At 34.3% G+C, this 14,043-nt stretch overlaps 1 protein-coding gene across 2 annotated transcripts in view; it reads left to right on the top strand.

The window, feature by feature from the left end:
• Window positions 1–14,043, top strand: part of LOC129575716 (band 4.1-like protein 4) — an 82,642-nt gene that overhangs the window by 23,654 nt on the left and 44,945 nt on the right. For both annotated transcript variants that reach the window (XM_055459656.1, XM_055459657.1), the window contains one exon: window positions 4,232–6,832. In XM_055459656.1, coding sequence (XP_055315631.1) covers window positions 6,749–6,832 — 84 coding nt within the window. In that variant the 5' untranslated portion in view covers window positions 4,232–6,748. The remainder of the gene's footprint in view (window positions 1–4,231; window positions 6,833–14,043) is intronic.

Raw genomic sequence — 14,043 nt, 5'->3', positions numbered from 1 at the left:
AAGAGAAGAGAAGAGAAGAGAAGAGAAGAGAAGAGAAGAGAAGAGAATTATAGAATAAAAACAAATCTTACAATGCAAATGGAAGAGTATTGAAATATTGATAGGGTTCCTATAATTCACTGCTTCTACATACAAATACAAACTAAATGGAAATGGTTGAGTGAAATGGAAAAGGTGTACAGTTAATAACCGTAAATGAGATTCTTCTGTTTGGCCAATGACGTTTTTAGCACTACATGAAATGTAGAGCTACAAATCTGTTTTTTTTCCTAGATAATTTTTGAGTGTTGAAACAAATTATGGTGAATTTGAATTTTATGCTCATATTTTTTATTTAAATTAAAAAAGTGGCAGTAACGACAAATAAGTGCATAATATCTCAAAGCGCCAATCAAATTTTTATTATCAAATGTTGTTTAAAAATTACATTAATTTTTCGTAATAATATTTTCTGAGTCTTGACCAGAATTAAAGTGATTTTAGATTCTATGCTCATATAATTTATTTAATTTAAACCAAAGGTAGTATATTTCGAAAAAGAAATTAAACCAAGATCTTGTAATTCATTTTGCAAATAAATATATTACTTCAAAGTTACTTTGATGAAATACATTTCATGTAATGCGCCAAAAAATAGTTTGTTGATAGAAATAGATTAGGTAACTAAAAACTCAAGAACGCGGAGCGGAGCGAAGCGAAGCTCTGTGGTCTTGTTTCTTCTCCCATGCTCATTGTTCTGTCGTTCGTTTTCGCTGGCATATTCTCTAGCCATATATATTTGGATACATAGCTTATATATTGGAATTGTTGACAAAGTCTTTTTCTCTGTTTTAGTTAGGCATTTTGTTTCTTTTTTTTTCAGTCGTTTTGATCTCTATAATATGCATTCCATTTTAAACGCAGACATCTGCATAGCGCATACAAGGACGCATCCGCTGATAGAAACAAAAACAAAATAAGATTTACAAAGAACGAATAGGATAAAACCATCAGAAATACATCGGGTTCAATCCGTCCATTGACTGAGTGATTGAAATAGCCGGTAGTTCTACCGGAATTCGGTAGCTCTGAATGACAAAATGCAGCTCTAAATCTGAATTACGGTAGTTGTGTTTTGAATAATTTGACACCCAATTTTCAGATCACCACTTGGTTACTTCTATCATCTGTAGGCCAATAAGATTGTTCTGCGTGAAGAGCCCAAAAATATCAAAAAATTCCAATTTTCGGTAGATTTCTTGGACTTTTCTCCACTCACTCCTGAAACTTGAAAATAAAACCCGATAAAACCACTGCCAAACTATTCTATTGCGACTTTGTGGTCGTTACAATTAATCGCCAGAAATCGCAATTTTTGTCCAATTTTTTTAATTACTTTTCCGCAAACTTTGTTTGTATGGAAAAGTATTGGTTTTACTACCCAACATTTCGTGACTCCTTCTCATTCGGACGACAAAAACTCCACGAAAAACTTCAAATTGCTCCTAATTGTACACAAGGCAATGTAGATGGGAACAAATCCTATCGATCAAGACCTATCTGCCCTCAAAAATATTATATTGTTTACTATGAAAAATGTGCAAAATAGCGATGTGCGTATGGCGTCGTTCGCGTCCGCGTACACGTTTTTTGTTAACACGATATCTCAAAAAGTTTACGAGATAATTGAAAACTATAAACGGAAAAAAGTTTTGATATGTTGAGACTTAGGAACCATTAAAATTTGAGCCCATTCTGACGTGCCTCTCGGGTACCTCCCCTAAGAAAAACCTCGAAAAAATGGTACATTTGTATAGGAAGTACTCAAAAAAAGCATTTTTTAGGGTTTTGGTCAAGGCAAACTGCAAATATTTTGCAAAAATAATGGGGGTCTGTGAATAATCAAATACTCACTTGCCCATAAATTTGGTCCAAAAACGACATTTCTTGAAATTATTGGAATTTTGTTCAAAAATGACACTTTTATATGGGAAATCGCCAAAAAATCCATTTTGTAGGGTTTTCGTCAGAACAATCTGGTACACACCAAAACTTCGGAGGGGAATGAGTAATCTAGATATAGTGCGAAATAGCGGTTCCAACTGTTTTTGGATGAATTTACACTAATTTTAGGGGAAAATGTGTTATTGCATGCTTGAACGAGTTGCTGTGTGCAAAATTTACAATACATACGACTGCACAGGCTTGATGACCAGCGCGTGTCTATGTATTGACACGTATATGAAAAGTAGCCACTTGAGCGTTCGCATATAACACATTTTCCCCTAAAATTAGTGTAAATTCATCCAAAAACATTTGAAACCGCTATTTCGCACTGTATCTAGATTACTCATTCCCCTCCGAAAACTTACAGTGTATTATTTTGTGAAAATATTGGAGGTCTTCGAAGAACTGAACACCTACTTCTTCATAAATTTGGTCCAAAGTCGACATATCCACGATTTGACAGCAATACATTGATTCTTATGGACACTGATTGTACAGAAATGAATATTCATGAAGTAACAAATCCTGAGAATCCATGGATCAGCCGAAATTTCACCGGATTTGTATCCTAAGCCATCAAACCAGTCGGGTGTATACACTCCCTTTAGGGAGTGACATCACGGTCCGTTTTGTTGATTTACCCAGCCGTTTTCGAGATATTTCCATGTGTACATTTGGCCATAGAAGCCAATGCAATATCAGCGGCGCTCCGGGGTTTTCATACAAACTTCCCATGTAGACGGTCGCAATACAGCCGTAAATCGAAAAAAAATGCGTCGCATTTCGAAGTGAAATACAATTTGGTTAGTAAAACAAAACGACACACCGCACATGTTATCAGAACAAAACGAAACACAAATAGTTTGCACACAATATTCTAGTGTTCCGTAATCAAATAACAACATGATTTTGTTTCACTTTGTTCTGCGAATGATTTGAGTTGCGCTTCGGTACGAAAGTGTATCATACGCCCTTTTTATTCTAACGCATTCAATTTAAAGTGCATTAAAGTGCATCACAGATAGTTTGGGCGCAATCTTTTGCTATAAATATGTGAATCAAGAATTGGCGGATCCAAACAAACTATGTTGATTTGACTAGGGGCTAATCACGGATTTTTTATTGACAAAATCTGTTTTTATCGCCCAATTTTAATGACATCCGTAAAAAATTGAAAAAATCTGTATATATTGAATTTTATCGTTTAATATCGACTAAAAACGTTTAATGTGTTGACGTCATTACCGCTTCAAAAATGCTGGAAGTGGGTTTTGGTGGATCCTCAGGATCGTTCAGTACTGCTCCCGGTCTGGTCCATCCTGAAGATCCACCAAAACCCACTTCCAGAATCGGGAGCAGTTCTGAACGATCCTGAGGATGCACCAAAACCCGCTTCCAGAACAGTATACATTTGTTAAAGCGAAAAAATTACTGCGAAAATCGGGCAAAATCGGGCAAAATCGACCAAAATGTGATCATATCGGAATTTATTTGTTTAAATGATAAAAAATGTTAAAGTCGGTCATTATTGGTTATTTTTAAAACCGTGGTTAGCCCCTAGTGATTTGATTTCCAAAAAACTGCGGACAGACTAATGTATATTCAGTAATATTATGTGGTTCACGATATGCATTGCATATGGTGTACTCTTATAACTAGATGGTTTATATTTTCAAATTGTTTCAATTCTTTGCCTATTTTATTGTAATCATTATTGAATAGGAAGTGCCAAATGGGAGAACAAGAAGAAAACTTATTCAATTCTAAGGAATATAAAAAAATGACTTGTGCACGTGATTTGCTATGAACATGCAATGAATGCCATGGCGGGCGTTTTCAATGGCACAAAACATGTGCCAAAATCGCATTGCCAAGTAAATTTTCCATGAATCACGTTCTTTACGTGACCGATTCGGATAGTTTTGAGCAATCAATGAAGTTAAGTGGTTATCACTGACATTGTTTTTCCTCAATACTCTCCTATTATTGTTATATTATTGCGATCGTTGGTTCATGTTATTCTTATTCTTATTGCATAGTGTTTATCTTCAATGTTTTGGAATGCTCAAATTTGAAATGATTTCCAAATAAATTGAATTTTGATCAGTTTGTGTCGAGTCGACAATATCGACACTCATTATTTTATAATTTAAATTTAAATATCAATCAATTAAATTTTAGATGTGACTATTGCTTTCTTTTTCAACTTATTTCACAATTATTTCCTTTTTGTTTCCGTTTGCAGATTTGATCATTTTCGGAGAGAACGATTGTGGAATACAAACCCGTTTATCAACAAATAGTTTGTGAACGTAAGAAAACGAGAGATCATAATTGGCATTTTTCGATAAAAGTCTCAAACAAAAGCAAACGCATCGGACTTGAGTGCTCGGTTAGCTGCCGTGACAACTTCTAGAATGACATGATATGCTTTTTACACTGAATGTGTATACACTGAAATGAAAAGCCAGATAATTGACATTTGCCAACTTTCAATACGAATAACACAGTAAACGTTATACAGTGCTCAATATGCGAGTGAATGTATCATCTACTCAAGCAGTGTGTTTCACATTTATTTACACCGTAATCGTAATAACAGTTGAGAACAATTGGATTGGCAGAAGTGTTTGCATCCGGAAAATGTACATGAATTGTAAGAGCGAATCACTTTCGTAGACAATGCAAATGGATGAACGCATTTTTCTACACAACCAAAGTGAATTCACGAGTAGAAAATTGATGGATGTCACAACGTTCATATATGAAATATAGGAGATGTACCGTGCATCTAGAAAACGGTCATGAAAGAATCATTCGTATTCAAGTTGTGGATGTTATGAATTTGCACGGTGCTAATTGCCAACGTGTATGTCTCCATTCCGTGTTCGTTCATTACTTTTGGGATCATAAACCAACGATCAATAAATCTCGAAGGGATTTTGTCACTCGGCTCGTTTTATTATTTTTGTTTTCCTGTGTGTATGTGAGGCTTTTCAGGAATTTTGATAAACTCTCGCGTATTTTGTTGCAATCTTTTGCTAATGCTTGTTTCTGAATTTTCACGGAAACACATAGCATCGGAGCCGATTATATTGTAATGTAAATCGTACGTTGAATTTGCATTCACAAGCAAAAAAAAATGGTATAACAAACAAACAATTGGCAAAGATGTGAAACGAGAACGATGTCGAGAACGAAATAAATGTTTGTTTAATTTAAAAGAAATGTTTGATATACAAAAAGAGAGAAAGAGGAAAGGAAAAATGAATGCTATGTAGATTGAAACGCGAACAACATATAAAATTTAAGGGAAAAATACAAAATCCCAGGATAGTTTTGCTTTCAAAGATTCACAAACAAATACATAGAGTAGAGAGAGAGAGAGAGAGAGAGAGAGAAAGATACACACTCGACGACACGGATGCAGAGAATTCTTGAATACTAGGTGAAATATGAGCATTTGCAAACAAAAGCAAGTTGAATACGAATGAAACGGTAAATATATATATGAACGAAATAGAATGAAGCAAAAACCCCTATGGTAATAAAATATGACGCGTCGAGCTTAAGAGTTTATTGTAGTAATTTTGTGCTCTCCGAAGTGTTGTGCTTTTGACGACGAATCAGAAGAATAAAACAGATATACGTATACAATGAATCGCAATTATTTGCAAAATGTGAAATACTTCTATTATGAGCGAAATTCAAACACGTTTGGCATACACCATATCTGCCGAATGGTTGGTGTTATGAAAGTGTGAATATTTCGAAAATTGCACACAACAATGAAATAAACATGCCGAAATTCTCACTTCAGCGTAACACGAAGAATCGTCATACATTGGACTAGCGAGAAAAAAAAAACAGGAGAAACTGGCGAAAAACTCCACAACACAACGACGGTATAACCTGTTATTCATTTTTTATCTGCGTAAATTGAGCGAATGAAGCGATGAAGGAAGCAGTCACTCGTCGAAAGAATTAAGCAATGAAATAATGAATGCCACACACTCGAGAACACAATTCTGATATTCTAAATTACATGCTATCTGAATCTCTAAGCATTAAAAACGAAGAAAATATCAACGAAAGACCAGACGAGGCGAGCCATAGAAACATTTTCACTTGTTTTTTTTTCCATACTGCACTGGAGAGAAGGAAAAAGTTGAATCTTGTATCATCATAATTTTTATTTTATTGTATGTGTTTCTGATAAAACATCCACTCGGTAAATCCGTATGAGACTTGATTCCATTTCGTTCCATCATCAAATCAACAAAATAATACATAGATTAGGGACTCCAAGCAAAATTGGTAGTGTTATTTTGAAAAAAAAATTGATTAATTATTTTTATTCATCGTGAGTATAATTTAACAAGGCGAAGAACCATCCTTTTTTGATACCAAAATCCAAGTGAATCGAAATATCAGTGCATTTCCTCGGGATCGAGCCGCTCTTCAGCATAAAAGGGAATTGCTATTAAGAATTCTCAAGTTTTCATACAATTCGGAGTGAAACATAGTAACGATGAATTGAATTGATGACAAAACACTTGAAATATACACTACTATTAATAATAAGTGTTGAATTAAAATAGATAAAACTCTCTCAGCAAACATATAAAAACACCAACATAAATAGACATTCGGCGTGTAAGAAGATAGTGATTATCTACCGTTTCAAGATAAAAGTGAACGAGCAGAAAAAAGTATTATATACTATAATTTTATCATCGATCAACGAAATAAATAAAACAAAATGAATTGCCTTTGTCGACCTTCGAGGACCATATCCGTTCGCATCATTCTTTTGGATGAAACTGATTTTCTGCATGAGGTTAAGGTAAGTCGAAAAAATCATTATGTTACTTTATTTCTAACCTCTGTGTAGCTTAAAATGATGTTCATATTTTGCTGTACTATAATTTTTTGGTAACAGGATGAAGTGTTGAGTATTTACGGAATGCAACTCTCTGTCAATACAAAGATGATTTGGCGCATGATTTATGGTCTAACGTACTTTTCAGATTTTTATTTTTCGATGTAAGCAAATGGCCTCCTGGGCGCTAAATGAGAAAATGAGAAATACACAATCTCAGAGATTTATACGGAGCCCGTTCCATATACAGTAGAATCCCAGAAATTGAACTAAATTGAAAGACCAATGGCACGATTTTCCATTAAATTTAAAAAGATTTCCCTCATTGGTTTCGGTTTGTTTTGTAGTATTTGATTGATAATAATTTAGTAATTTGTAAATAACTTAATTATTTGGGTGTTCAACACCCAAAAATATTATGATAATAACTGTCAACCCATCGATGGAATATTCAATAGCGTTTATAGTTATTTGTATCGTAAGAAATTTCGAGAGAGAAATTCCTAAGGGGATTTATCTCTCGCGAATGCTGCGAATGCATTCGCATTTCAGAACAAAAATTCGAATGTTTGCGAATGCGACAAATGCGGCTATGACAGCGAACTTGTGACTACATAATTCAATTAATTGATTCGTGTTTGTGCACGCATTCGCAACGCTGCCATATGATTTCTATGTAAACATTCGCACTCGCATTCGTGAGAACGTTCGAGAACAGCGAAATACGTATTCTATACGAATGCGAGTGCGAATGTTTACATAGAAATCATATGGCACCGTTGTGAATGCATGGCACTGAGCGCGAATTTGTGAATAAAAATCCGAATGACAAACCGACATAGAAGCCCCTAGAGAAATTCTATCTCATTGTTTTGTTTGCATTCCAAAAGATACCGAATTGTATGTAAAATATTCATACGCTCTAAAAACTAAGTAATAAATAACTTTTAAAGGTATTCATTTAATTGGAAGCCGAAATTCGCTTAACTTTTCTGGAAAATTAATTTTTTTGTGAGTTGACTTTTCCGAGATTCTACTGTAGAACGTATGCGAGCATTACAAGTATTCTGTTGTGTTGTTTGTCTCTATGTGTGTGGCGAAACATTGATTCTGTATGACATTCTGTGCGATATTGAAAATATACGTTTGGAGACATTAATCTTTTGTTCTTGCAATCGCCTCCCGATTTGTAGTAGAGTGAGTGCAATGTACTCAGTACATATGTGTGAAACAGTGATTTGAACCGGTTAGAATAAAAACGTATTAAAAATGTGCCGAACACAGCGAATTATAGCCCCATTAAAAAAAAGCGCGAAAAATGATGAGAAAAAGTTCTGTACAAAATTTGCTTTTTTATATGCGCGATTTGCGCGCAACTGATAAGAGATAAGAGGAAACTCTCTGCAGCAATGTTATAGAGGACCTTGAGTACTACGACTTTGCCGAAAACACCATGTTGTTATCGTTTATCAGTTACGAGGAAGACGTAAAAAACCGCAAAGACTAGACGGTACGCCAACATACTTTCTTTCACCGCTTATAGAATCAACAGAAAACATACTTTCCTTTTCAAAAATATAAATCGAGAAAAAAACATACATTCTTTTACGTCTCACGAATAGATGTGTATTAGTGCACATCAGAGTTCAATTGAATTGAACAATGTTCAAAATTCATATCTGTTTCGAACATTGTCGAACTGTGTTAGATTTCATTCATGTTTGGTTCAGAATTTTTCGAAAAAGAAAATCTCTTGTTCATGTTCGTTCGGTGTTTAGTTCAATTGTTCAATTCATGCAAAAGTCCACTTTATGTTCGGTTCATGTTTGGTTGAAATTCAAACTAACTCGAACGAACACGAACAGTTCAGTTCAATGGACAGCTCTAGTCTGGACCAAGTTTATGGCAAAACATAGCCTTTTTTTCACCCGGAGTTGTTCCAACAATGAATGTACATTTTCGGAATATACGTGTCAGACTGACACTACACACTAAAAAAAAGAATATAAAAGTTAGGTTAGTTAGTTATTACGCGATTTTTTATCGTTTTTACACGATTTGTTGTATAAATCCTATTTTGATTGATATTACTGTGCTATATTTTAAATTCTTTTCTTAGTGTGCGTCAGGTACAAACTCGGTGCGTATTTAATGAACAGTGAATTTAATTCCATATTTATCAAAATAAAAAGTAGTAAGTATAATTGAAGGAGAGGAGGCGAACAGATTGAAGAGATTTGTTGAAATTTTGTATGAAATTATGTGGATGGATAAAATTACGGCTACATTTTGCCTGAAGATAAATATATAAACCGTGAAATGAATGCAAATTATAAAATCCTTTACACCGTGTAGTATATTTTTATGGCGACCAGGGGTCAAATACGAAAAAATATGGACAACTAAGCCAGCAGTTGTGTTGTATTGAAAAATTGAGTAGACTGAATGTGGCCTTCTCAACTAATTTTGGCCGTAATTATCTCAAAAATAAACTAGAATGATTTATTTGTTCTGTGAATACGCAAACGATTACTGTTAATGTACGCGCTAATGCATAGAAACGCACTGGCTGTTGGATGAAAAATACTCATTTCTTCCTTCATGTTCATCGACATTTGTGGACTTGAAGAGAGATTCAGTGCAAATATCCGTATAGTGGACTCCATTTGTTTGAATTTAGTCAATGTTTTGTTAATTCTAAGAGTGGAACAGTATTTTCAGTATTTCCAAATGGCGATCCGCTCCTTGATATATAATGATAGGTTTTGAAAAAATATACACAGTAACTGAAATTTATGTGCACATTCCCATATTAAAAAACGAAGATGCTTGTACAAAACTCGACCACGATTATTTTTCATCTCAAAGGAGAGATGTGAGTCAGCGTTGCTGCAGGGAACACAATTAATCGATATATTTAAGAAACAGGTCTGCAAGCAGACTAAAATAAAGTTAAGCGTTTTGGAGAAGATGATGAAGTTTTGCTGAAATTCAAACCTTTTTTTTATACCAATAGCATGACGGTTATGTATAATGTTTTCAATCACTTCACAATGGACGTATTTTTCGGAACCGTACATTATTTTGGTTGTTCGTAAAGGATGCAACAAACATTTCTTTCATAATATTTGGACGGAATGTTTTGCTGTTGTGATTCTTGAGATTGAAGTTGCGTGTATATTTCAATCATGTAGTCAAGATTGGTATTGCAATAAGAGAACATATCCAAAATGCTTACATGCTATGAAAAATGCCTATTGCCTATCTATTTCATGGGTCAATGAACAATTTATTAACTTCTGTCAATTGATCCGCCACTACTGGTGCTGAAAATATTTCTCGCTGACGGCTGATTCAAGCATCGAAGCACTATCCAGCAATTGATTAAAGCATTAAGGCAAACACTTAAAAAGATATTGACTTCAATGGTAATGCGAATGCCGTGATGGATTACGAACAAAAGGTTTGGAGTGAGTATTGAATAGAAATCATGTGTTTTTGTATCCTAAAACGCATTACGAGAAATGCCCAAAGCAATTTCCCTCAAATTGCTCCTTAGCGCTCGAAATTCTCTCTCTCTCTCTCTCTCTCTCTCTCTCTCTCTCTCTCTCTCTCTCTCTCTCTCTCTCTCTCTGTATGTGTGTGTATTTTTACCTTGCTTCTTTTTTCCAATCTTCTCTTAACTTTCATACGTGCGTTGTTGATTGTGCTCGCTTCATCACGACTTTGTGTGGCGAATTGTTGGTTCGAAAAACGATTCGCATAAGAATTTTCCGATGATGCGTGAAACTGTTAATTATTCGTTTTAAGAATTCTTTCATTTGTTTCATATGCTGCTTTTTGCTTCTTATTCTATATGAATATTTCTCATTTCTTATAATGACCGACAAATTTTTTTTTAAAGTTTCCATTTGTATAGAACTTGCATTAGATTTGGTCGATGTTATTTACAAAGATCAACAAAAACGAAATTTCTGCTTAATATGTATTTTCAAATGCATGCCTTTTTATTGAAGCAGTCATCAATACGGACCAGAATTTCGAAGAAATACAAAGAACGTTTTTTTTAAATATTTTCAGTACAAGTGCCAAATTTGCTAATACTGCCTATTGTATTGAACACACGAACGCTCAAACGACTACTGTTAATGTACACACTGATTCAGTAACCCATATGACATGCAATGGCTACTAGATGACAAATTTACAATACACTCGAGTGCGTGTATTTGCACGCACATTTCCGGTAGCCGTTTCAGTGTTCGCATAACACATAACTCATTTTTGTATACTTTTGAGATAATTTCGCCTAAAAATAGTTGAAATCGTTATATACAGGCTACTCAATACTACTCAATAGAACACAACTAATAGAAAAATTCGTAAATGGAGTTAGAATTGTGCATTTCCATAGAATGCTCGTGGCAATGGTCGTTGAGCGTTGGATTTGCATTCCGTTGGATTTGTTTCTAACTGATATCTACAATAAATAAGAATGAGAAAAAAAAATTTATTTTGGAAATGATCACTTATCCAACGGAATATAAATCCAATGCTCAACGACCATTGCCACGAGCATTCTATGGAAATGCACAATACACTCGATATCATTGAAACGATTGGCCGCTTAAATTTGAAAATCCTCAAATAAAAACTTCAGTTAATTTGGTTCGAAGTTATTTTCAAAATAAATCAAATCAATTGATTCGATTTGAATTGAAAAAATTCTTCAAATCAAAATAATTGCACATTTATTTGTTCATTTTCAAATAAAATCATTATATTCGATTTCTTGATTTTTATTCAAAATCCAAAGTTGACAACCCTGGCCTCCACACATCTAAATGTCGCATTGAAAGGATATACGCACAAACTCCACAGTGATGATCCTGTTGTTGAGATGAAGTCTTTCACTTATGTGAGATTGTTCGACGCGTTTGTTTTCACAAACAAATAATTGTACGAATTGAAACATGGAAATATATCATTTAATGTGTAACACCGAATATTTTATTTCAATAAGGTTTATTTTGGAAGATTCATTTTGCAAAATTTTGCATCGATGATTCAATTGCGAAAAAAATGTGTATCGATACTATGATAAAATATAAGTGACATCTTGACGTAGAACGCCGAATTACGAAACTCATATATAAATATACTGTCAACTATCGATGACAGCAACCTGTGACAGCTACAATGTAACGTGTTTGTATTGCAAAATACTTCCTACTCGCAGATGGTACCAAACCAAACGTCATTCTAGTCATTTTTCTCATTGATCGATACTTCTACAGCTATTTTTATGTGACAAATCAACGGAATGACAATTAAGCAAATTTCGACTGTGTGAAGTGATCTATGATCTGGTATTGGAATAAGACGTTGTTCTCTTGATGTCTCACTTTCTTATTCATGCTTATACATTTCAGCGGTACATTCTTTTTCGAGGTTCATGCACAATACAATGGAGATATATATTTCGTCTATGTGTATGTTTTGTTATAAACATTTTTTGGTTGGCAGAACCGTGCTTGTTTTTCAGCATTTATTCCAAGCGTCAAACGGTCGGAAACTTTACTTTTCGTGTGTACTTCTTTTTCTCACATTTTTCATCGTAAACTCGCAAAGATGATAGAATATTGTATTGATGTTCGGACTTCGGACAAATTGTCCGAATGTCCGAATGATTTTTGGACAGACGGACGAACAGATTGAAAAGTTTCGGACGGACGGACGGACAAAATTTTGTCCATTTGACACCTTTAACTCCAATGAAAAGTGGTAGTAAATCAATGAAAAGTAATTGTAAGGAATGAAAGAATTTGATTTCTGTTTCTCTTATCATTTCTCTTTAATTAAATAATTCATTTATTTCTTACTACTACGTCAGTCAGTCGATGTGGATTTCGATTATGTGGATTTCGATTACAGTGGTATTCAAAATAGGCTATTTCTTCCTCTTCGATGATGATTTGTAGAGCGAACGTTCAATTTGGGTTCCTTCGGGGTGTTTTCGATTTTTTCTACTCTTAGTTCTTCGTCTGGTGCGTGTTATCGTTTCGCAGGTCGCCGAGAGGGAGAAAGAAAGAGCGAGAGAGAGAGAGAGGAAGAAAAAGAGCGTGTCGCATTTTTCGTTCTTATATCTCTCCGCTGCTTCTTCTTCTTCCTTCCTTCCACTTGGCATTTGTCATAGTCTCATTCATTACGTATTTACTCAATTTTTCATGTTTTCCTCGTTAAGAGCCAACAATTCCAACCAGAGAAAGCTTTTGTTTTCAAGAGTTTGAAAAATTGGACCAAAATCAAAAAATTACTGATTTGTATGGAAATCGCATCAATCTGGCTATTAAATCTCATTTATATCATAGCCATGATGATTGTATGCCCTTTATACTAGCTCAAAAATGTGCAGCAGTCAATTTTTCTACCTTCGCTGTTTCATTTGTAGAAGTAACGTGAAAATTAGAAGAAATCAAATCGTTACCGATAGTATCGATCCGATGTTGTATTACATTTCATCGCATGCTAATTTAATTAGCTCTGGAACAGAAAGTGCGAAAGAGTATACCACTGATTCGATTCGGCCATACGCAGAGGAAGAATTTAAAACTTTATTGGTCAGGTTGATTTATTTTCTATTTGTGCGACACTGATAAAAAGGAATAACAGCAAACTTCAGCGACTTACTAGAGAACTGGAATTAAAACGTGTAATGCCATTTGCTTGCACTATTTCATGAAAGCAGATCAAGGCCGTAGCCAGCTCGAAATGTCCGGGGGCGCTCAAAAATTAATCATGAGCGCAGAAGTAATGAAGACTAAAAAAGCTAATTTTATAGATTTTTATCGTAGCATTATCTTCTAGCCTATATAATTGGAATTTTTAAAATCAAAGTCAATAACTCCAATTTAATATAATTTGAAGATATTCATATATATATCCTATTTAAAACCAATTATTTATTGCGCATAGAGAATAGACATTTTTTTCCGAGTTTTCTGGTGTTTCTTTTTCTCTGATTTATCAAAACTTGAAACAAACGATTCATGAACAAATTCACATTGCTAATGGCGCGACAATATTTCAATCAATTTAATATTATATCTTATAAAATAACTGCCAACGTTTTTTTTAGATTATTTCTCCGTGTAAACTGACGGTTGGCTCCAGTC

The sequence above is a fragment of the Sitodiplosis mosellana genome, unplaced genomic scaffold, assembly GCF_009176505.1.
Source record: "Sitodiplosis mosellana isolate CC-2019 unplaced genomic scaffold, AAFC_SMos_1.0 Smas_scaffold_6167, whole genome shotgun sequence".
In the NCBI taxonomy this organism is placed as follows: Eukaryota; Metazoa; Arthropoda; class Insecta; order Diptera; family Cecidomyiidae; genus Sitodiplosis; species Sitodiplosis mosellana.
Note: the sequence above shows the minus strand (reverse complement) of the source record. Positions and strands in the feature narration are given on the sequence as shown.